The sequence below is a fragment of the Streptopelia decaocto genome (genome assembly GCF_964273445.1).
Source record: "Streptopelia decaocto genome assembly, contig: HAP1_SCAFFOLD_45, whole genome shotgun sequence".
Classification (NCBI taxonomy): Eukaryota; Metazoa; Chordata; class Aves; order Columbiformes; family Columbidae; genus Streptopelia; species Streptopelia decaocto.
This window is the reverse complement of record NW_028117033.1, coordinates 902,829-926,681: the sequence shown is the minus strand read 5'-3', so window position 1 is coordinate 926,681 and position 23,853 is coordinate 902,829. Positions and strand designations below refer to the sequence as shown.

General features: G+C 48.2%; 1 protein-coding gene and 1 long non-coding RNA gene across 4 annotated transcripts in view; both read right to left on the bottom strand.

Annotated features, from left to right (window-relative positions):
* Positions 1–23,853, bottom strand: part of LOC309451970 — a 626,315-nt gene that overhangs the window by 173,937 nt on the left and 428,525 nt on the right. The window lies entirely within an intron of this gene.
* On the bottom strand, positions 12,444–13,358 carry LOC309451947 (olfactory receptor 14A16-like; the record flags this gene model as incomplete). Its single annotated transcript, XM_082076641.1, has 1 exon — positions 12,444–13,358. One exon carries the CDS (start codon positions 13,356–13,358, stop codon positions 12,444–12,446), a length of 915 nt encoding a protein of 304 aa, XP_081932767.1.

Below are 23,853 nucleotides of genomic sequence, written 5' to 3'. Positions count from 1 at the left end.
GTGTAAATGAGGAGCCATGATCTGTGTGTATTTAAACAAAATAAAGTGTCCTGTAGTGACTTGTTTTTCACTATATCCTTCCTGCTAGGCCTTTTGGAGCTGCAGGGAGAGTTTCTGTCCATTGGAGGAGGGGAAAAGGGTCCATCATGGCAGCCCTGCCAGGGAGCACCAGCTCTTGTTCTTCCAGAGCTGTTCTGTTTCCACTCCCACACTCTCCTTCTCATCCCTTGTGTTGGTGCAAGGCCTGAGTGCTCTGGCAGCTTGGTCACCGTCCTGCTGTGTGTCAGTCCTGTGAGCGCAGGCAGGGACAGGCAATGGGCACTGCTGTGACAGAGCTGGCCTCAGTAACAGTACTTGCACAAGGAAAAGTGATCTTCTTTGGGCAGTGCATGACGGTTTATATCTTCTTGCAATGTTTCTCTCAAGCTTATTCCTACAAAAGTCACTCACTTATAAAATGCCATTTTGCATCTGAACAGTGTGTGTGTGCAGGGCTGGCACACAGCAGTGTCCTCTCACAGCCAGGCTCCTGCCAGAGACCTGCAGGACCAGCAGAGCAGGGGCTGGGCTGTGCCTGTGTTCACTGGAAACACTGCAGAAGCTGCCCCAGGGCATCATCATGGACTGGCCCCTCGCAACCACCATTTCCAGCACTGGCCTCTCTCCCCAGCTCACCGAGGTTGTTCTTCCCTCCATGGAGGGACACTAAATGGCTAGGTCAGCAGTCCATGTTTGCATTGTACAGATGAGATGCGAGTATGCACATCATGTGCGTGAGATGGCATGAACCTGAGTGAGCAGAAACGCCATCAGCTACTCCTGGGACTTCCATGAACGCCTGCGGGACAGACAGTGTCTCGAGGTCACTTCACATTGGGAGTAACAGCCCACGGGAAACCACCCACTGGGATCTTCTTCCTTGAACTGAGGTCCCCGTGTCCATTTCTCATGATGTGGGGCTGAGGTGTCTCCCATCCCTTTGGGGTAGCAACAGAAGGCCAGAGGTACAATGTGACTCCTGTCTCTGTGAGTAAAAGGGACAGACTCTGTCTCTGAACATCCCTGGGTGCAGAAGTAGTCCACGAGGCCAGCTCTGATGGAACCCTGGCATTTCTGTGTGTGACTCCAGGAACAATCCCCAGTGGCCCAGTGACATTCATCTCAGCTGCTGGGACGGCTCATTGCAAGTGCTCCTGTCTGCTACATCACCCTTGCCCATGATTCTGAATTGTGCTTTCAAAAGTGACAGCAGAATCAGAGAAGTTCTGAGGTCCTTGGGGAAGGAAGATGTCAACCCCATCTTCAAGAAGGGCCTGAAGGAGGATTTGAAGAATTCAGGGCTGCTCAGCATACCTCTGTCCCTGGGAAGGGGATAGGCAGCGTCTTCCTGCACCAGTTTCCTGGAACCTGAAGGACAAGGAGGCATTGCTGAACCGAAATGAGCAGAAAATCCAGTGAGTCCCAAGAAATGCTCTGGACCCATTCCAGACCTTTAGACCCCCAGGAAAGAACTCAGTGAGAGTGCAGCCCATGCAGTTGCATCTGTGTCCCTCACGGAGCAGCACAACCAGTGTGCAGTCACCCCATGGTTCTGCAGCCAACCTGCTCTGCAGAGCATCAGTGCCAGGTTGGGGCCCTGTGGGGAGCACCGAATGGGGCCAGGAGCACCAGAGAGAGAAATGCCGGTCCTTATGCTCTGGTACTTCAGTCCTGGTGCTCATCACATGTCCTTAAGACAAACTTATGCACCCCTCTTGTCAACCTTACCCGAGAAGTCACCACAGGACAAGGCTCCTGAGCTGGAGAACTGGGGTCCAGTTGTGACCAGAAGAAGGGTAAGGCCTGTCCTGGGTCCTCTAAAGGGCTGGCAGCCTCTGTGATCTCCACGAGAAAAGGCAGCGTGCAGGAAACTATAGACCATCCCCATGCCCATTGGAGGCCCTTAGGAAGAGTTCCTCTCTTCAAATATCCAACCCGGCTTGCTGCTGCATGAACAAGCAGGAGAAACTTCCCCTGGACCCTGATTCCAGACCCCATCTCCTCCACCCATATAGGCAGTGCTCTCCCCCTTGGCACTGAGGTGATTCCAGGGACCCAAGAGGGGAGGAGATGTTGGGTGGGGATATGGTGTCCTTCAGTGCTCCTCATGGTACCTCCTGCTGGGCTTTGTGCCACTGGTCACAACCCTCTGAGCCTGGATGTTCAGCCAGTTCTCAGTGGTGCTAAACAGGAACATGCCCATGAGCACATTGGGCTGCACTGGGAGGAGCGTGGCCACCCAGACAAGGGCAGTTATTGTCCATCGTGACTCAGCACTGGTGTGGTCACATCTAGAGCCATGTGTCCCAGTGTGAGGTTCTCCATTCTGGAGGAACGGGGAGTAGCTGCCATGTGGCCAGAGAAAGTCTGGGTCATGTGTGGAGATGTTGAGACACCCAAACTGCTTTAGCCTGGTGAAGGGGAGCCTCAGGAAACATGCTGTTTTTACTGAAATTGAGTTAATTTTCTTCATGCATTTTGAACCTCTCTCCTTCACAGCCAGTACAATCTTTTGTTTAGATTTACTATGAGAATAATGAGATAATGCTGTTTCTTCCCTGGGATAGAGTTCATTTTGTCTTTTAGCAGCTTTACAGTGTTTGCCATTCGCTATGAAAGGAATGTCAGAACTCACTGAGATCTCGGCTGTTGTCAGGGAAACCAAGGACTTCTTTGGCCATCCAGCTGTGGATGCAGATTGGCAGGAGGAGACACAGACAGGACAGCACCTGGATTGACATGCAGGCTGATCAATGACATATTCCCTATGATTAGCGTCATGCTCAGTCTAAAGCTGGAGCCGGCTTTTAGGGCTTGTTACATCCGTTACTTTGGGTTTTCCAGCTGGTTTGGTGAGTTCCATTCAGAAGTTTCATTCTGTCAGGAGTTCGATGTCAGTTCGGCCTTTTGCTGTTCTGCCATTTTGCCGTTGGCCTTTGGGCCTTTCTGCCTGTTGCCCTTTTGCTCTCTCTTGCTGGGATGGGCTGTTCAGGACCAAGGTGCTCCCTTCTGCAGGACTGGCTGCTCTGTGTGACTGGAGTTACATGGGGGATAGCACTGAGTGTATTTCCTTAATTTAATTTATCTATTTCTATTTAATTTACCTGGACTATTGTCAGTGAAACCAAGGACTTCTCTGGAGTGCAGCTGCAGGTGCAAATTGGTAGGAGGAGGCACAGACAGGACAGCATCTTTATTGACATCCAGGTCAATCAATGAGCTATTCTCTACCATTAGCGTCATGCTCAGTATAAAGCTGGAGATGCCTTTTCCAGCCCGTTAGTTTTGTTTTTCTGGCTGCTTTGCTTAGCTCTGTTCGGAAGTTCCATTCGATTGAGAGTTCAGTGTTAGTTCAGTTTTATGATGTTTTGCTGTTTTTCAGTTGGCCCTTGGGCCTCTCTGCCTTTTGCACTTGTACTTTCTCTTGCTGGGATCAGCTGTTCAGGACCAGGGTGCTCTCTTCTTTTGGGCTGCCTGTTCAGCACAACTGGAGTCATGTGGGGGATTGCACTGAATATCATATATTTTACTTTATGTAAATAGAAATAGTATAAGTATATTATTAGTAGTAGTGTGTTACTTTTATTATTTTTATTGTCTTATTATTTTTTTTTCTAAACCCACAAGTTTCTCCCTTCCCTTTCTGTTCTCTCCCTTATCCCACCTGGGGACTGGGAGCAGGATGTGAGCAGCTCTCATGGTTTTAGTTGGTGGCTGTGGTAAAACCATGACAAGAAAGGGCAGTAGTAGCTTCAGAAAACTTGAAAATCACTTTCCAAGATGACGCCTTTTATTTTATTTTATTTTACTATTTTTGGTAGAGGGAACAGCATGAGGAAGGAAAACCATCAGAAACTGCAGCTCTGGAGGCCCAGAGTGGAGCTCAGGATAAAGAAATATCACTCTGAGCACAGTGCTATGGTCATTCAGAAGGACTCTGGATCAGCCATGACTTTGTGTTTCCAGGAACAGCTGGTGAGGATGGAGAGACAGCAGCACAGGTGGGGACACACTGGGCTGAGAACAAGGTGGGGAAGCGCATGGGGTGTCTGCAGCCTGTGGGGAAACAGTCACAGGCCTGGGACAGTGTAGGATGGACTGTGGTGGAGATGGCCAAGGGTGCTGGCAAGGCTGGATGTCCCTGAAAGAGCCAAGGTCTTTGTCCCCTTGGCTATGGCTGATGTTCCTGCCAGCGAGGCCTAAGAGGAGACACATGGTTGTCATGGCCATGGCACCCCATTGCCTCCTTGCACCCCCACAGAGCATCACACCATTGTCCTGCACTGGGCATCACACTCCCCACATCCCCAGGAAGAGACCTGAGCCACACGTGAGGGACAGGATCTCCCTTCCTAGGGGCAGGGGCTCAAGGCTTGGCCATTGTCCTTCATCAGACAAACCAAGGGCTTTCTCAGCATCAGAGCTGCTGCACTTTGCCTTTGCCTGATGCAATCACAGCCTCCAATTATCTGCTCTAATGAGTCCCTGGGGAGGCTTTGTCAGGAACAGCCCTCAGTGGGGCCCATTAATGCTTCAAGGTACTTTGGAGTTTGTTCTGGCTTGGACTTCTTGAGCAGATTCTTCAGTCTGTCCTTGGTATCTGAGGTTCATGGACTCAGCACCAAATACGCCATGGGGCTCATTAAAACACAGAAAGCCCTAACAAGCAATGTTTCTTTCCCTAATTTTCTTCAAATCTTCCAGACTTGTAGAACTAACTGAAGAGGTTTCAATGGGACACTTACTGATGACGATTTCAAAGAAGATTTCATAAAGGAGGGTCTTTTCTTTCAAGGGTATTTTCTATCATTTTCCAGTGTATAGAAGAAGTGACAGCAGCATTCTACACTGGACATTGATCCAGAGGGTCTCCTGGAGACATCTGGACAGGCAGGAGAACAGTCCCTTGAGGCTGGACACTGTGTGGACAACCTCGCTCCTCACCCCCACCCCCAGTCTGCCGGTTCCCTCATTGGCCACCAGAGATTGCATCACTTTTCCTACATCAGACTTCTCCACTGAGCTCTGCAGGAGATGCTGCAGCTCCTGTGCACCAGCTCCACCTACTCTCCTGTGCAAACACTGCACAGTTCAATAAACAGCAAAACACTTTCCTCAGCTGTGTGTGTAAGCTGGATCTGATGAGGTCCAGCATCCACAAGGGACACCCACACAAGAACTGCTTTAGACAGAGAGATAGGAGAGGATAGATAGAAACACAATGAACGTCTTGACTGCCATGTTAATTAGAGCTCTGAAGAATGGGGCAAGTTTGTAACTCCCTGAAGCTCAAAGCAGAAACCAGACAGTTGAGAGGCCACTGAATGACCAAAGAGCAAGTGGAGGAGAAACCTGAGAGCACTGGGAAGGGCAAACGTCCAGACATTTAATCAGGAGAGGTGGAAACTCCTGAATGACGAGGGAGATGAAATACTAGAGTGTTGGTAATAGAAGTACAGGGGAAGACCAATATTTCTTCTCCTTCCCTTATTGCAATTCCCCATAATTAACTTATTGTTTTTTTTTCCTTTAAATTTTAATGTTTAAATAAAAAAAAAAATTAAACAAAAATCTCCAATCAAACATACAAAACAAAAAAAAACACCAAAGAAGAGAAACAAAAAACCCCACAAAACCAAAGCAAAAACAACCCAAACGAACTAAACAATAACAACCACCAAAACCAAAAAAACCCCAGAAACAACAAAACCAACAAAACAAACCACAAACAAAACAACAACAATAAAGTGCACGTTTCCAGGCAGACATCAGTCATCACTTGTCTCACCATAAACAGCCAGTGCCATTTTAGAGGCCCAGTGTACCTGAGGTGCTGGCCTGGGATTGGCATCTATCACACAGGACCTGGGGAGATCAAAGCACCTTGCAGTGCAGGTGGAGCCTGGGCAGGGGTTCCCGGGGCATCTACACTGGCACCAGGTGTTTGTGTCCCTGGAGCTGAAGACATTTGTGTCCTAAATCCATGCCCAGTTCTGGAGAACTCTTTCCTTTTCAAATAAGAGAAACTCCCCTACAAAGACTTTAAAATAAATAAATAAATAAATTAATTAATTAATTAATTAATAGAAAGTATGTTGACACCATACTTTGCTTTGAATCTTTATCTTCAGTTCTTCTTATTTTAACTTTCTTTGACATTAACTGACATCTGATGGGCCTGCAGGGATGAAGCCAAGATCATGTTGTGTCTTGCACAGCGCCCCATGCCCTCTGAACCTTCCCTGCCCAGGACTCCTCACACTTTGCCCAGAGCGAGTCACACTGAGGTGTTGGCTGGTTCACTGGCTGAGATGTTGGTTTAGATGGTCACCTACAGCACAGGTGGATCCTGCCCCATCATCGCCTGCTCTGGTCCAGTCTGAAACAGAGCCCAACATCACAATGGGATCATGAGAGAACTGAGGTTGAAGGGACATCAGGAGTCTGCAGTCCAGCCTGTCACCAACTGGCTCACACCAAGGTGTTCAAGCCTTGATTCAATCAGAGCTTTAGCAGGACTAGAGAAGTGATCACCCCTTTGTACTGGGCACTGGTGAGGCTGCACCTTGAATCCTGGGGTCAGTTTTAGGCCCCTCATGGCAAGGAAGACATTGAGGTGCTGGAGAGAGTTCAGAGGAGGGTGACAAGGCTGGTGAAGGGTCTGGAGCACCAGTCTTATGAGGAGTGGTTGAGGGAGCTGGGGCTGTTCAGCCTTGAGAACAGGAGGCTGAGGAGAGACCTTATTACTCTCTACAGCTGCCTGAAAGGAGGTTTTATCATGGAGGGTGTTGGTCTCTTCTCCCAAGTAGCAAGTGATAGGACAAGAGGAAATGGCGTCAAGTTGCACACGGGGAGGTTTAGATTGGATATGAGGAAAAAATTCTTCAGGGAAAGGGTTTTGAAGCAATGGAACAGACTGCCCAGTGAGGTTGTGGAGTCACCATCACTGAAGGGTGTTCAAAAGACATACAGATGAGGTTCTAGGGACATGGTTTGTTGCCAGAATTAGGTTATAGTTGGACTCAATGATCCGAAGGGTCTCTTCCAACCACAATTATTCTATGATTCCATGATAAGTCATTTTTGCTATTTTCTTTCTCAGAGGACCATGCAGCCTCCCTGAGAGCCAGGACTTTTCTGAGGTGTTGGGGAGACGTCTCATGGTCACACCAGCCAGTTCCACCAGCCCCTGTCTGTCCCTTCCCAGACGAAACCTTTTCTCCATATCCCAACTTTCCAGGTGAATTTCTGGGACACAGCAAATGCTGTGCTGGTCTTCTGGGCTTGTTCAGAGAGAGCAGCATGCCAACATGTTGATGGGCTCTCTGTGCACCTCAAAGCTTTCCTGACCATTTTTCTCAGTGCTCCACTTGCGCCCAACCTTTCTGGTCCTTGAGCAGGGATGTGGGGATAGTGTAGAAAAAAGGCTTTGTCAAACTGTCTTGGGAGGTCTGTTCTGGGCATCTCACAGTCAAGGATAAGGGTGCTGTAGAAAACAGTGACATTGATAAGAGGTCCAGGAGGAGAAGGCCTTGTGCCTGTCTACAGTGGGGTAGAGCAGTGATGCATTCATGGGATGCCCATGTGAACAGGAAAGGGACAAATGGGTCCAGGGGACAAAATGCCTTCCAGCCAGTTCTTTACGCATTGCAGATACACCATCCAGGCCACGAGCTGCCGCTTCTCCAGGAGATGCTGTGGGATACGGTGTCACAGGCTTTACTGCAGTCTAAGGACACAACACCTACATCCTGTGTGGCGGATTCACTCCCCATGACAGACTTTCCCTCATCTGCTCAGCTGGTCACCTTGTCACAGAAGGAGATCAGGCTGGTCAAGCAGGACCTGCCTTTCATCAAGCCATGCTGATTGGGCCTGATTGCTCATCTCGTGTGTGTGACCTCACAGTCCTTTGCCAGCCATGTTCCTGCTGTTGGCCAATCCCCTGCAGAGGCAGAAGTGACCTCACAGTCCCCTCCACAGCCATTGGCTTCCTACTGGACTATGAGTTCCTGAGACACAAGTGACCACATGGCATCGTACCCACCATCAGCCTCCTTGTGGTCCAGTGTGTGAGCAGATCAAACTAAGCTGCTTTCATCAAATGTATCTGATAGATTTCCTATCAAGGGTTTCAGTGGAGAAACGTTCGTCAGAGAAGCTGCTGTATTTACTCTGGGGCATTTTATATCTCCAAGGAAAAGATTAATGGAATCCTACAATAACACAGGTTGGAAGACACCCCTGAACACCATCTCTGTCCCACTGACCTTTATGGCACCCCAAGGAACAGCTGATGGCATTTGTGCTCACTTGGGTTCATCTCACCACATGTACACAGTGGACATGCACATGATGTGTATGTTTACATCTCATCTGGACAATGAAAACATGGACTTTTGACCTAGTATTTCATAGAATCGTGGAATGTCCTGAATTGGAAGGACCCAAAGGATCATGGAGTCCAACTGCTGTCCCTGCACAGGACATACCACAGGTCACCCCATGTGTCTGAGGACGTTGTCCAGTCTCGTCTTGAACACTGTCATGTTGTTAGCAATCAGGACACATAACCACGGGCGTAATTATATGCGGTGCTTTATTTCAGTGCTGGGAAACCAGGGGTTCGCACCCAAAGCTGGCTTCGCTGGTCAGTTTAAGTTACATAGTATTTATACAGTCCATTCACATACATATTCATATATTCATTAAGATACGTAACGGTTACTCAATATTGATTACAACATCGATTGCTACATCTTGGAACTATTTTGATCATGTGCAGTGTCCTCACTCTATACGTATTTAGGCTAAGATAAAAGCTAGGTTGTTAAGACAAGAGTGTACTCGAACACGATATGCTTGAACATCCTCTCAGGGACAGTTTACAAAACTGATTCATCCTTTCAGGAACATTTTGTAAAACAGGTTCGGTTACTAACAATGTTGGGGCCATGACACCTCCCTGGGGAGCCTGTTCAGTGTCCAGCACCTCTGGGGGAAGAACCTTTTCCTCATGTCCCACTGACCCTCTCCTGGCACACCCTTCTTCCATTCCCTTGGGGACTGTCATTGGTCACCACAGAGAAGACATCAGTACCTTCCCCTCCTTCTCCCCTTATGAGGAAGCTGTAGCCACCATGAGGTCTCCTTTTAGACTTCTCTTGAGCTCTGATGGTGAGAAACCCCTTGGTTTGCTTTCTGAAGTAGAAAGGAGAAGCCATGACCTCCAGGCAATGGGAAGGGGGATCCTGTCCCTCACACATGGCTCAGGGCTCTTCCTGGGACCGTGAGATGTGGGTGTGCAAGGCCCAGGGAAGGACAACACTGGGACAACAACTTCCAGCTTCCCCATGGGACTATAAGGAGGCAGCGAGGCCCCAGTGCCATGAGGACAACATGTCTTCTCCTGGGCCTCAGTGGCAGAGACAACTGCCATGGCCAAGGGGACAGAGACCTGGGTTCTGTGGGTCCCTTCCAGCCTTACAGCGCCGTTTGCCATCTCCACCACAGGCTGTTCTACATGGTCCTACCCCTGCCCCTCTTTCCCTGCAGGCTGCAGGCACCCATCTTGCTTCCCCACCTGCTCTCACCCCAGCATTTCTGCACCTTCACTGCTGTGTCTGCACCCTCACTGGCTGCTCTTTGGAACACAAACCATTTGCTGATCCAGCTCCCTCTGGGTCACCTCTTGAACCACAGCACTGCCCTTCCAGTGACATTTCTTACTCCTGATAACCAGTCTCCACTTCCCAATCTGCACTTGGTGGCTTTGATTTTTTTTCTCTGCTGCTTTTTCCCACTACTTGAGAAAGCTTTACCACCTCAGAAACTGCCAATCAAGCAGAGATCCCAACCTGTTATTCTGCTAGCCGTCTTGCACTTTACCAGAGACAAGTAATCTCACCATGATCTCCTAAATCCCATGAGTGCTGCTGGCCTTTCAGCTTCTCTGATACACAGGACCATGTCCCTGCTGCTGTCCCATCATGTTCTCAGGTGGGATGGATGTGACAACTTGTCTCCAAGATCTCTTCCTGGGAAGGATCTGTCATACTTAGGCAGAGGTTCTTTTCCAGCCATGTCCCTGCTGCTGGGCTGTCACTTCGAGAGACAGAACTGGCGTCACTGTCCCCTTCACAGCGACAGGATTCTGACTGGATTATGAGTGTCTGAGACACAACTGAACTCATAATACCATAACTATCCATCACTTTTTTATGGTCCAGGACGTGATCAGATAAAAGTATGCTTGTTTTATCAAATTTATCAAATATATTCCCTACTAGAGATTTGAGTTGAAAAACACTCTTCAGAGGAACTGCTGTATTTTTGTTGACAACATTTAGAACTCCTTTTCTGTCTTTTATTCTTTTTATTCTTCCTCTGCTTATTCTGCCTTCAAAATCCTCTCCAAGGGAAAGATTCATTGAATCGCAGAATAACTTCAGGTTTGAAGAGAGCCCTTGTCTCACTTGTCTCACTGTCCTGCTCCAGGCAGGGTTAACCAGGTGAGGAACCAGGTTCAAGGGTTCCTCACAACTATGCATCATCCACAGAGAAGTTGAAAGTGCCCTCGTCACATCATACAGAGGGAGAATAAAGACGTTTAACAGTGTTGGTCCAAGTGCTGGTCACTGAGGGATGCTACTAGTAACTGCCTGCACGGAGGGCTTTGTACCGCTGATGACATTTGGCTTGATTGTCCAGCCAGCTTCCCACCCAGCTTCCAATTCTCCAGCCCAGAGATCACTGATCTGGCTACTAGGACACCAAGGAACAGCATGTCTGTGACCCTGCAAAATTCCGGGTATGGCGGCAAGTTGACCAGCTGTTAATTCTCCTTCATGCTTTTCATGCAGATGGGTTCAATATCTGCCTTTTCCAAAGACCTCAGAAACCCTCTTACCACTTTGTCTTACTTTTGAGAGCACAATCCAGAATCACAGGCAAGGATGACAGAGCAGACAGGAGCACTTGCAATGAGCCTGTCCCAGCAGCTGAGATGAATGTCACTGGGCCACTGAGGTTCATTCCTGGAGTCACACACAGAAATGCCAGGGTTCCATCAGGCCTCCATATCTGAGTTGGTCTCAGGACTCCTTCTGCACCCAGGGATGCTTAGAGACAGAGTCTGTCCCTTTTACACACAGAGGCAGGAGTCACAGTGTCCCTCTGGCCTCTAGTTGCCACTACAAAGGGGTGGGAGACACCTCAGCCCTGTGGTGTGTCACCTTGCTCTGCACTCATCTGAGATGTCCCACGTCATGAGGAATGGACACGGGGAGCTCAGTTAAGGAAGCACAACCCAGTGCTGCATTCAGGCAGTTTCCCATGGGGTGTTACTTCCAAGAGGAAGTGACCTCAGGACCTTGTGTGTGCCACAGGTCTTCATGGAACCCCAAGGAACAGTTGATGGTGTTTGTGCTCGCTCGTGTTCATGTCACCTCACGTACATGATGTGAGTGCTCACATCTCATCTGTACAAAGCAACACAGACTGCTGAACTATACATTGAGTGTCTATCCATGGAGGGAAGAACAGATCCTCTGAGTGAAAGGCCAGTATTGATAATGGTGGTTGTGAGGGGCCAGTCCATGATGACTGACCTGAGGCTCCTTCTATGGGGTATCCAGTGCACAGGGGCACAGCCCAGCCCCTGCTCTGCTGGTCCTGCAGGTCTCTGGCAGGAGGCCTGGCTGTGAGAGGACACTGCTGTGTGCTAGCCCTGCACACACACACTGTTCAGCTGCACACTGGTGTATCATCTGTGGGTGACTTTGGTAGGAATATGCTTGAGAGAAACTTTGCAAGAAGATATAAACCATCATGCACTGCCCTGATGAGATCATGTTTCTATCTGGAAAGGCTGTTCTGGGGCCAGCTCTGTCACAGCAGTACCCATTGCCTGTCCCTGCCTGCGCTCACAGGACTGATACACAGCAGGACGGTGACCAAGCTGCCAGAGCACTCACGCCTTGCACCAACACAAGGGATGAGAAGGAGAGTGTGGGAGTGGAGCCAGAACAGCTCTGGAAGAACAAGCGCTGCTGCTTCTTGGCAGTGCTGCCAGGATGGACTCTTTTCTTCTTATTCCATCAGAGAAACTGTCCCTGCAGATTCAAAAGGCCTTGCAGGAAGAATATAGTGAAGGACATAGTGATATAGTGTCACTACAGAACCCTTTATTTTGTTTAAATACACACAGATCATGGCTCCTCATTTACACAACCAGTGGTTATAAAAGAAAAACAGACAGCAATTTAGAACGGGGATGACAATATTATCACATCAAAACCAATGTCAATGACAACAGAAAATAGAGACGAGAGGCTGGACCTGTAACTAGTTACATTAAAACTGCTAAGTAGAAGCAGAAGGGCAATTTATTGCTTCAGAAAACACTAAGATATGAGTTTCCAGAGGGCATCCTTGAGCTCCTGGTTCCTCATGCTGTAGATGAGGGGGTTCACTGCTGGAGGCACCATTGAGTACAGAACAGACACCACCAGGTCCAGGGATGAGGAGGAGATGGAGGGGGGCTTCAGGTAGGCAAACATGCCTGTGCTAACAAACAGGGAGACCACGGCCAGGTGAGGGAGACAGGTGGAAAAGGCTTTGTGCCGTCCCTGCTCAGAGGGGATCCTCAGCACGGCCCTGAAGATCTGCACATAGGACACCACAATGAACACAAAACAGCCAAAACCGATTAACAGACTAAACACAAGAAACCCAAGTTCCCTGAGATAGGAGTGTGAGCAGGAGAGCTTGAGGATCTGGGGGATTTCACAGAAGAACTGGCCCAGGGCATTGCCCTTGCACAGGGGCAGTGAAAATGTATTGGTCGTGTGCAGCAGAGCAGTGAGAAACCCAGTGGCCCAGGCAGCTGCTGCCATGTGGACACAAGCTCTGCTGCCCAGGAGGGTCCCGTAGTGCAGGGGTTTGCAGATGGCAACGTAGCGGTCGTATGACATGATGGTGAGGAGACAATACTCTGCTGTGAGCAAGAAGAGAAATAAAAATAGCTGTGTTGCACATCCCAAGTATGAGATGGCCCTGGAATCCCAGAGGGAATTGGCCATGGACTTGGGGAGAATGGTGGAGATGGTGCCCATGTCAAGGAGGGCGAGGTTGAGCAGGAAGAAGTACATGGGGGTGTGGAGGTGCTGGTCCCAGGCTATGGTGGTGATGATGAGTCCGTTGCCCAGGAGGGCAGCCAGGTAGATGCCCAGGAAGAGCCAGAAGTGCAAGAGCTGCAGCTCCCGTGTGTCTGTGAACGGCAGGAGGAGGAACTGGGTGATGGAGCTGCTGTTGGACATTTGCTTTTCCTGAACATGGGGTGCTGTCATGAGAAAAAAAAAGACAGTGTGAAGCCAGGGAAGTGTTCTCTGACAAAAATGAAACCAACTCCCATAGACCCTCCCCTGTCACACACAGACACCCTTTTGATTTTCTAAGAGAACATTCTTCAGCACTGTGCCTGGAGCCCTGTTCGGTGCTGGAAAATGAGCAACCAAGAGCAGGGTCTCTGCCCATGGGCTCTCGATGAGTCAGCCCAGCTGGGCAGAAGTGGGGCCACAGGAACGGTGGGGACTATCTTGGTTCTGCTAATACAGAAGGGCTGCCAGCACTTGTTTTCCCAGTGATAAGGAACAAGAGATGGTGAAGGTAGTTTAAGAGTTCGAGGTATTTTTACATCTCCCCCCATATTCACTGCGGAGTGTTGTTGGGTGTCAGAAACCCTCTGCATTTCTGCTGCACTCAGGGAGAACAGAGCGAGTCCTGTGAGACCAGAGGGTGCCTGTGGGTCAGCGCAGAGTGAGGGCAGCTGGTCTGTCCCTCTCTCTTGCTCCAGCTGCCCTGGGCTGGCACCTTTCTGAGATGGAGGCTGATCATACTCCCACGTTAACCTGAAAAGCCACCAGGCAGTGCTGAGAGAAGAGGGATCCACCTCAGACCATGACAAGTCTCACCCTTTCCTAAGGTCTCAGCACCCAACGTTTAGCCCAGGACACACACAGCTCATTCCCCAGCCCCACAGACTGCATTGCCCACACCCCACAGGTCAGAGCAAAGCTGGGACACGTGTGCCCATGGACACACCTGCAGGAAAGGACCCACAAGATCAGGCTGTGACTCTGCAGCTGAAACTCCCATCCCCAGAGAGCCTGACAGCAAGAACAAGATCCCAACAGCAGTGACCCAGAGCAGGGGAGCAAGAAGGAAAATGCGGTGAGGGTGGATGTGAGAGAGGCCAGGGCAGAGGCAGCCGGGCACTCAGACAGCGTCACCCTTCCCCAGCTGTGCAGCCACCTCCCAGACACCAACATTGCCGGGCAGCTGCTCTCAGCCCCTGTGCTCTGCAGAGGAACTGGAGCTCTGGCTGCACAGGAGCTGCTTCATGCCTTGGAGCCCCCGGCCCTGAGGGCAGAGGCTTTGCTGGGTGGGAGAGGAGGCCAGGGGGCTGCTCACAGGAGGGATCTGACCTGCAGGGGATCACAGGGACTTTTCTCTGTTCTCCCTCTCATAACCATTCTGGGTTTGGTTTCCTCTCATTTCTGATCATTTCCCTGCTGCCTGGAGATTCTCCCCTGGGACGTGTTTCCCTGTCCATGTCTCTTCCCTGTCAGTGCTCACAGACCATCCCACCCTCTGTGCCCTCCCCCTGGCCCTACAGATCCTGCCTGTTCACAGGGCACTGCCTGGGGGCATCTTCCTGTCTGCGGGCTGGAAAACAGGACAGGTCAGACTAAGGCTGACGGGTCCAGCCAAGGTGATGCAGGTGCTGTGCACAGGCAGAGGGGTGGTGAAGGGATGTCATGAGCCTTCTGGCAGATGTACTGATCACTCACAGTTGCAGTTCAGGAGTCTCAGTGACTTGTTTAAGCATGAGAGCTCATTTTCATTTTATCCTTTCCTGCACCCCTCACCCCTTGGGAGAGTAAACTGAAAAGACAGGCTCAGGAAAGCTCCTTATCTGTCTGCTAATCCTTACATTGATCTTGTCACTGGGGCATCGCCTTGGAAAAATGCTGGGGGTGATCTGGATGTGTGAGCAGCCCTGACCCACACAGCACCCTCTCCACAGCAGAAGCAACTTTACTGCACAATACGGTTTGCTCCTTCACATGACAGCTTCTCCCCTCGTGTTGTTGGGATCTCCTGGGCAGGCTCAGCCCTGACCCTGGCAGGTGGCAGAGTCCCTGTCCCAGCACAGCCCCGGGGTGCAGGGACCCTGCTCTGCAGGACAGCCCTGGGCACCCCTGCCTGCACATTTACACCCCACAGCCATCCTGGGGAGAAAGCAGCATTCCCGTCTTGTCACTCTGACAGTGCAGAAGGCAATCCCTGCTCTGCAGCACGTCGTCTCCTCTGCATCAGAGAATCTCTGAGAGCTGTACTTACATCTCTCGCAGGCTCTGCAATGTGACAGCTTTCTGAGATCCTACCAAGATTTGCAGATGCAATGTCCTGCAGCCACAAGCTTCATATCACTGAAGATTTCTCTCCAAGTGACCTCTCAGCATCCTCCCACCCCAGATTGCGTTTCCCTCTCTGTGCCTGGCTCCTGTGCCCTCGGTGCTGCAGGCAGAGCCCTCAGCCCTGCTGCGTGTGCAGAGGAGCTGCTCCTGGGCAGAGCTGTCTCTCTGCAGCGCTGCCGCTGCCATGAGCTCCCTGTGTCCCAGGAGCCCAGCCCAGCTCAGCAGCACAGGAGCAGCACATGATGTCCCTTTCTCTGTCCCCTCTGGGCTCCTCCAGGTGTCCCTGGGGCTCTAGTGGCACAACTTTGAAGTTGAAGTAATCAGTGATGTTGATTCTCTCTCCTCTTCAGAGACACTTCTTTCCAGCATTGTATTTTTCATTTTAAAAAATAAATTGGTATGACTGTTGTAGTTGAGCTAACTTTTACTGTATCTAGTTGAGCTAACTTTTACTGTATGCAGGGTTTTCCTGTGTTTGGTTTTTGCTTGATGCTGTGACCAAGGTTTTTGCTTTACTTTGAAGTTTTTCGGGTTGTATCCAAGTAGATGTGCATTCAAGCATGATCTTATATGACCATACCCTATTCTTAAAATTGACATAGATTTATGACCTATTCTTTAAAAACAGGTAACTGAGAAACAGCTGCTAAACATGTGACTGTTACTTTAACAACTGATAAACATGCGAATGTTATTTAGCATCGCTTAGATAGACAGTTTGTGTTAGAATAGGTGTGGAATATGCTAATGGTTGTCAAGAATTGTAATGAATATGTATGTGACCAAATTGTATAAATGTAGTGAAGTTCAAATCAGTGGTTGAAGCCAGCTTTGGGTGTGAACCCCTGTTTTCCCAGTGCTGGAATAAAGCACCGCATATAACTACGCCCGTGGTTATGTGTCTTGATTGCTAACGTGACAATCATCTTTTCTTGTCCCATCATTAGACAGGACACCAGGAATGTTACAGCAAAGGGTTTAATTTCTCCAGGCTAAGGGAGGAATATCTTCAGTTGAATGAGTTCAGGCATTTTGTTCTGGTTTTACACTACTCGGTCTAGAGAGACATTCATCAATCTTTGGCCATGTCATGTCTGTGCTCTGCAGCAAAGCCTTTGCACACATGGGCTCTTGGACACTTGGTACCAGGTTTCTTGTGGCAGGTCAGAGCTGGGCTGGTGCCACAGCTGGGGTGGTTCAGCCCAGATGTGAGGCAATGTCCTCAGCCAGGGACCTGACTGGGGGAGCTGGAGCTGTTAGTGCTGCAGACAGAGCTGTGACACGGATGGAATGAACTGCCAGACAGGGTGGCAGAAATGAGTTCATCTGGTCTGCAAGGACAGCAGCCTCCAGGCACAGCAACAGCCCAGATCAGAACTCTAGTCCAGACCTGTAAGGCAATTCAAGGGCCCCATAATGAGCTGTTACTACTGCAGGAACAGTTAAAGGAGAAACAAAGACACTGTGTGGACACTGATTAATTTAATAAGTGAAAGAACTGATAATCTCTGTGTCTCTTGTCCTCCCTCTTCAACTGCATTTCTTATATGTTTTATTTTTAACTTCAGGGTGATGATTTTTTAAGCTCCTCCTTTAGTGCATTCACTAATGACAGATACCTACTCACCTTGATGTGCTGATCAGGTGCTGGAAATAGAACAAAACTTGGGGTTACACTCTCTGCTCTGTCTGACTGCAAAGTTTCCTTTTTTTCCAATGAAAACTGCCTTGTGCTTGCACTAGATCTGACTTTTAATATACCTATTTTCCCCTCCCCAGGCAAAAGGAGGACATTAACCCACTTCCCTCGGAGCAGGCTGGTTTAGAGCTTCAACAACCCCTCAGCTGGTCTGTTTAGGAGACGCCCCAGCCACGATTCACCACCCTCTATGGGGAGGATATTTGCACTTGCTGAGATAAGTGCCTCTCACAAGCAAGCAAATCACTTTCTCTAGGAACTTTCTGTAGATCAAAACACTTGAGGTGAGTCCTGAGAACATAAGACACAAAGCAAGACAAAGCACCTGGGCTAATCCTGATGAGCAAGAGTTGCTCTCCACTGAGTAGTCTCTTCTGTCTTCGAGCAAAGAAAAACCCTACATAATATCAGCCTCATCCTAGACACTGGCAGACACTTTGCCAATCAAAAGCATGCTTCTGTAGATCCTTTCAGCATTTCTTCTTCCACCAATAATGCAACTACCGTCAGGTAACTTGCTTATGCAGACTATGCACAGGGTTGCCTGGGGCTTTCCATGCTGAGCAAACAAAAGGACATTCCTATTTCCATTTCCAGCAGCTGTACAGACTCATGACAATGATCAAAATGTTCACAAGTTAAATTGTCAATTTTGAGATGTGAAAGACCTGCTTGGTTTAGATTTTTGCGGGGTTTTTGAGGGCGTATCGTATTTTCATAACACCCCCCCCCGCCTCAACTGACCCAGTTGCGGGTGGAAATGAATCTGTGAATTTGATCCTAGATGTAACACACTGGATCTCCAGAAAACAAGGAGACCTAAGTTAAGGTCGGTAAGGGAGAAGGGGAGGGGGAGGGTAATTCAAATTGTAATGGCTAGGAAGAGGGCTAGTATAGGGGTTATGATAAAAAGAATTGGAGAGGAGGTAGACGGGCGGATAGGCTCTTTAATGAATAGTTTAACACCATCTGCCACTGGTTGGAGAAGTCCAAAAGGCCCTACAATGTTTGGGCCTTTTCGAGCTTGTATATAGCTTAGGACTTTCCGTTCTACTAGTGTTAAGAATGCTACGGCGATTAGGATTCTTACTGCATATGATAGTGATATGATAAGGTAGGCTATGATCATGGAGGATAGTGAGCTAGGGAGAGGACTTGAACCTCTGGGTAAAGGGCTTAAGCCTTTTGCGTTTACCAAACTCTGCCACGCTAGTGATCCTTTTCTAGGATTGGGCGTTGTGTGGGATCTCTTTGTAATTTAGTTGAGTTCATTACTTAGGGAGGGGGTGTGTGTTGAAGCATTGGCGTCACTTTTCCGGTCCTTTTGTACTAGGAAAAGTTCAACATAGATAGAAACCGACCTGGATTACACTGGTCTGAACTCAGATCACGTAGGACTATTAATCGTTGAACAAACGAACCCTTAATAGCGGCTGCACCATTAGGTTGTCCTGATCCAACATCGAGGTCGTAAACCTCCTCGTCGATATGGGCTCTTGGTGGAGATTGCGCTGTTATCCCTGGGGTAGCTTGGTCCATTGGTCAATTATATTGGGTCTGGTTACTGTTAGTACGTTGAGGCGTTGCTCTTAGTTAAGAGGTGGTGGTCTTGTTTTTGGAGGGTTTGTTTTTCTCCAAGGTCACCCCAACTGAAAAATGCGAGCCAGCATCTTGTTAGCGGTGAGCCTAGTGGGTTAAGTTTTGTTACGAGTTGGCTGCTGATTTTTAAGTTCCACAGGGTCTTCTCGTCTTATGTATTCATTCCTGCTTTTGCACAGGAAGACCAATTTCACTGATTATCTGTAAGAGACAGTTAAGATCTAGTTTAGCCATTCATACAAGTCTCGATTTATGGGACAATTGATTGCGCTACCTTCGCACAGTTAGGATACCGCAGCCGTTGAACATAGAGTCACTGGGCAGGCATCACCTTCAATACTTGGTTCGGCTGAAGGCTATGTTTTTGGTAAACAGTCGGGCCTTGAGATTTGCCTAGTTCCTTTTACAGATTTTAATCTTTCTAGTAGGCGCTCCTGGGTCGGGGTAACAGAGAGTGAAATACATAAATCTTGTAGCAGGAGTATTAGTTATCTGTTAATAATGCGTGGATGTAAGTTTGTGCTTGAGAGGGGGTCTACCCTAGTTACTCATTTTAGCATTAACTCTCCTATGGATATAGGTTGACCTGTTAGTGAGAAGGGAGTCATATGGGTTTAGGATTTTTGTAGAAATGGAGCTTTGACGCACTCTTTGTTGGTGGCTGCTTAAAGGCCCACAATTGTTATGTACAAGGTTGTTAATTATCCGCTAGGGGAGGTTATACCCTTTTCTAAAGGAGCTGTACCCCCTTTAAATTACTCTTGATAATCTTCATTGGGGTGTCTGAGGGTTCCTGGAGGAGATATCAAGGTTGAACTTGGATTCATTTTACAGGTAACCAGCTATCACCCAGCTTGACTGGCTTTTCACCTCTACTAGCAAGTCATCCCACTCTTTTGCAACAGAGACAGGTTTGCTCAGGGATAGCTGCTTACAAGTAGCTCACTTAGGTTTCGGGGTGGCAAGCTTAAGTCCGCTTTGCTTGGTTGTTCTGGCTAGATCATGATGCAAGAGGTACAAGCGTTTATCTTTGCTGTTTATTGCTTGGCTTGTTCACTGTTATTTCATCTTTCCCTTACGGTACGGATCTCTATAGCGCCTAATGACCTTTCTATCACCTATACTGAGTTGGAAGAATGTTTAGTTTAAAGATTTAGTAGATTTTTTTATGCATGTCTGGTTGTGGGGGATTGGGCTAGAGTTGGCTTCAAGACGACTTGATGTGTGGCAGGCATCTTTCAGGTGTAAGCTGAATGCTTTCATAGCTACGTCTTGGTGTGCTAAGTGTACCTTCTGGTACACTCACCTTGTTACGACTTACCTCATCTTTAGCAAGTGGGCGTATTATTTACTGATAGTTTAGAGCTTGTGAGGAGGGTGACGGGCGGTATGTACGTGCCTCAGAGCCAGCTTAAAGGGGGCTTATGTTATCCCGCTTTACTGCTAAATCCGCCTTCTAGGGGCTGTTTCATGCCCCCTTTTGTGAGATTTTCTAAGCTAGAAAATGTAGCCCATTTCTTCCACTTCATAGGCTATACCTTGACCTGTCTTGTTGGCGGGGTTAGGGCGATTGTGCTCACTGTGGCACTCTCAGAAGAGGTGAGCTGGCAATGGCGGTATGTAGGCTGTTTTTGGCAAGAAGTGGTCGGGTGTATCATGGGTTATCAATTATAGAACAGGCTCCTCTAGGTGGGTTTGGGGCACTGCCAAGTCCTTAGAGTTTTAAGCGTTTGTGCTCGTAGTTCTCAGGCGGAAGCTTTGGTTGTATAGAGCACCAAGATTTAGGGCCAGGCATAGTGGGGTATCTAGTCCCAGTTTGTGCCCTGGCTTTCGTGGAGTTTAGTAAGTCATACGAATTAGGGCCATCTTTAGGGCGGTTTTAAGTGTATCTTAAGCTTATGACAGCTCAGCTACGTTTTGACCTTAATTAATGTGATAAGCATGAGTCCACTCTTTACGCCGCGAACGATTACTTTGGGTCTCTTGTGTGACCACGGTGGCTGGCACAAGATTTACCAACCCTGAGTTGCTATAACTAAGTCAAGTTTACACTTATTGCTTAATGTTAATTACTGCTGAGTACCCGTGGGGGTGTGGCTAAGCAAGGCGTCTTGGGCTGCTATGGGCATGCCTGATGCCAGCTCCTTTTGCCTATGGTGTAGGAGTCAAGGGCATTTACACTGGGGCGCACATACTTGCATGTATATGTCTAGCAAGAACTAATGGTAAGGTTAGGACTAAGTCTTTTGTCCCTGGGTGGATGTGGGGCTGTCTTGGCATCTTCAGTGCCATGCTTTAATTGTAAGCTACAGGGACATTTTGTTTGTTTGTTTGTTTGTTTGTTTGTTTGTGTTTGTTGCTCACTGGTTGTCTGTGTAGCTTAAAATTGGCTAGTGCTTGGGGCGAAGGTTGACGTGTGTATGGATGATAGAAAGTGCGGCTTAAATTGGTTAGTGCTTGGGGTGAAGTTGATGTATGGGGATGGTAAAAAGTGCGTCCTAAAATTGGTTAGTATTGAATGCAAAGAAGGGTGGAAAAATAAACAAGAAAAGAATGAAAAAGTTGGATGAATTATTAATGGTTTATCAGAGGATTAGCATACACATGTATGAAATATGTTGATGAATTATTAATGTAACTCCAGTGCCAATAAGAGAAAGAAAATAACAAAATATGCAACACGATAGGCTAATGTTTTGGGCATTTAGTTGAAAATTAGCCATGTGGTTTAGAAAGTTAGAGGAAGTAAATGGGGTAGATTGATGGAAATTTATGTCCTGCGAGCATTCACTGAAGTGCAACATTGTAGGGACTTGTGGACACACCATAACCAGATGGTTAGGAGAGTGCATTGCGTGGGCGAGGCTCTATATGTCCTTAATACATTACATCCAGCCGAGTTATGGAAGACAAAGTGCATCAGTGTCAAGGTGATACCGGTTATCTTTAAGCCGTAACACCAATAGTGCCTGAGGTCGAGATTAGTTAATAACGCATAATTTAGGTGCAGGATATAAACCAATTCACCTGCCGCACTTGAGGGGCAACCTGCAGGAGAGAGAGAGAAAAGAGAACCAAAGGCGCCAAGGTCGGGGAATGCCGCGATCACAGACTGAAATGGTGAGGTGTGACAGGCACTGAGCCCAGCAGGCAAAAGGAGCTGGTTATATTGCAAAGACCAGACCTCACTGTGATTTTGTGTTATCTTTTAAAATCATTAATTTATACCCTCTTCCTTTTGTTGCCATTTCAGGATCTATAGGCATGGCTGAGATTTGCATGCCTTGGACTACTGAATGTATTAACCAAATAAAGCACGGGATCATACATGGCATGAACAGTAAACCTAGAAATGCACATAATATCATGAACCCTATTTTCTTCCACCAGGCTCCCCCAAATAAGTTATCCCACCAGTAGTTAGTTAGTATAGAATTCCATTTCTGTAGTGGTACGTGTGCAACTCGTTTTATCTCCTCTGCTATTTTCATTATAGCTTCCCCATTATTATCTGTTTCCAAACAACACTCAGAAGTATTCCATTTCCCACAGACCCCCCCCCCCTTCAGCTAAAAGATAATCTAAGGCTACCCAATTTTGGTACACTGTGGCTCTGGTTTGAGACAATTGTCTCGCTATGAGATTCAGTGCCTCAGCTGTGCGGTTGCTTGTTATTTCAATCACTGCTTGCAACCGAATAATTCAGTTTAGCATATATATTGGGGTACGGTATCCCCAGCTTCCATCTTGGGCCCAGGTGGCTGGATCCATACTAGTAATCCTTCTGGGCTTACACTCTCTCCTCTCCAAGGCCACTGTTCTGCCATTTGAGACCCCCCACATATCCAGCATGAGGTGACATTTAATTCCCGGGCTATCTTTTCCATAAGATCTATAAACAGGTTTTTCCCTACTGTTGAGAATTGGAATTCCTTGTCTTTTTTCCTTATTTCTTCATACCAATCACTGCTTTTCTGTACCAATTTCTGCTTCTCTTGCTCTCCTTAATTCCTGAGTGGCACTCTTAACTAACTCCTCCTTATACTGATCTTGCACTCCCCCTCTATCTGAATAGCCCCACATACCAGCTTGTGTAAAACGGATATTCTGTTCTCCCTGGGGCAGGAGACAGAGCCTACACCATGTCCACCTTTCCCTGGTTTAGTTGCTACCCATAATTTCTGCCCTTGGATTTCACAGTTCTTCAATTTTGTTCTATCTTAACATACAGAATTAGTATGAGTGTGATAATTTAGAACATAGTTTCACAGTTTCACAGTATGTTTGGGATTGGAAGGGACCTCAAAAGATCATCTAGTCCAATCCCCCTGCTGGAGCAGGAACACCCAGGTGAGGTCACACAGGAACATGTCCAGGCGGGTTTTGAATGTCTGCAGAGAAGGAGACTCCACAACCCCCCTGGGCAGCCTGGTCCAGTGTCTGTCACCCTTACTGAGAAGATGTTTTTTCTCAAATTTAAGTGAAACCTCTTGTGTTCCAGCTTGATCCCATTACCCCTTGTCCTATCATTGTTTGCCACCGAGAAGAGCTTGGCTGCATCCTTGTGGCACTCACCCTTTACATATTTATAAACATTAATAAGGTCCCCCCTTAGCCTCCTCTTCTCCAAACTAAAGAGACCCAGCTCCCTCAGCCTTTCTTCGTAAGGGAGGTGCTCCACTCCCCCTTAATCATCTTCGTTGCCCCACGCTGGACCCTCTCCAGCAGTTCCCTGTCCTTCTTGAACTGAGGGGCCCAGAACTGGACACAATATTCCAGATGTGGTCTCACCAGGGCGGAGTAGAGGGGAAGGAGGACCTCTCTCGATCTACTAACCACCCCCCTTCTAATACACCCCAGGATGCCATTGGCCTTCCTGGCCACAAGGGCACAGTGTTGGCTCATGGTCATCCTGTTGTCCACCAGGACCCCCAGGTCCCTTTCCCCTACACTGCTCTCTAATATGTAATTTCCCGACCTATACTGGAACCTGGGGTTGTTCCTGCCCAGATGCAGGACTCTACACTTTCCCTT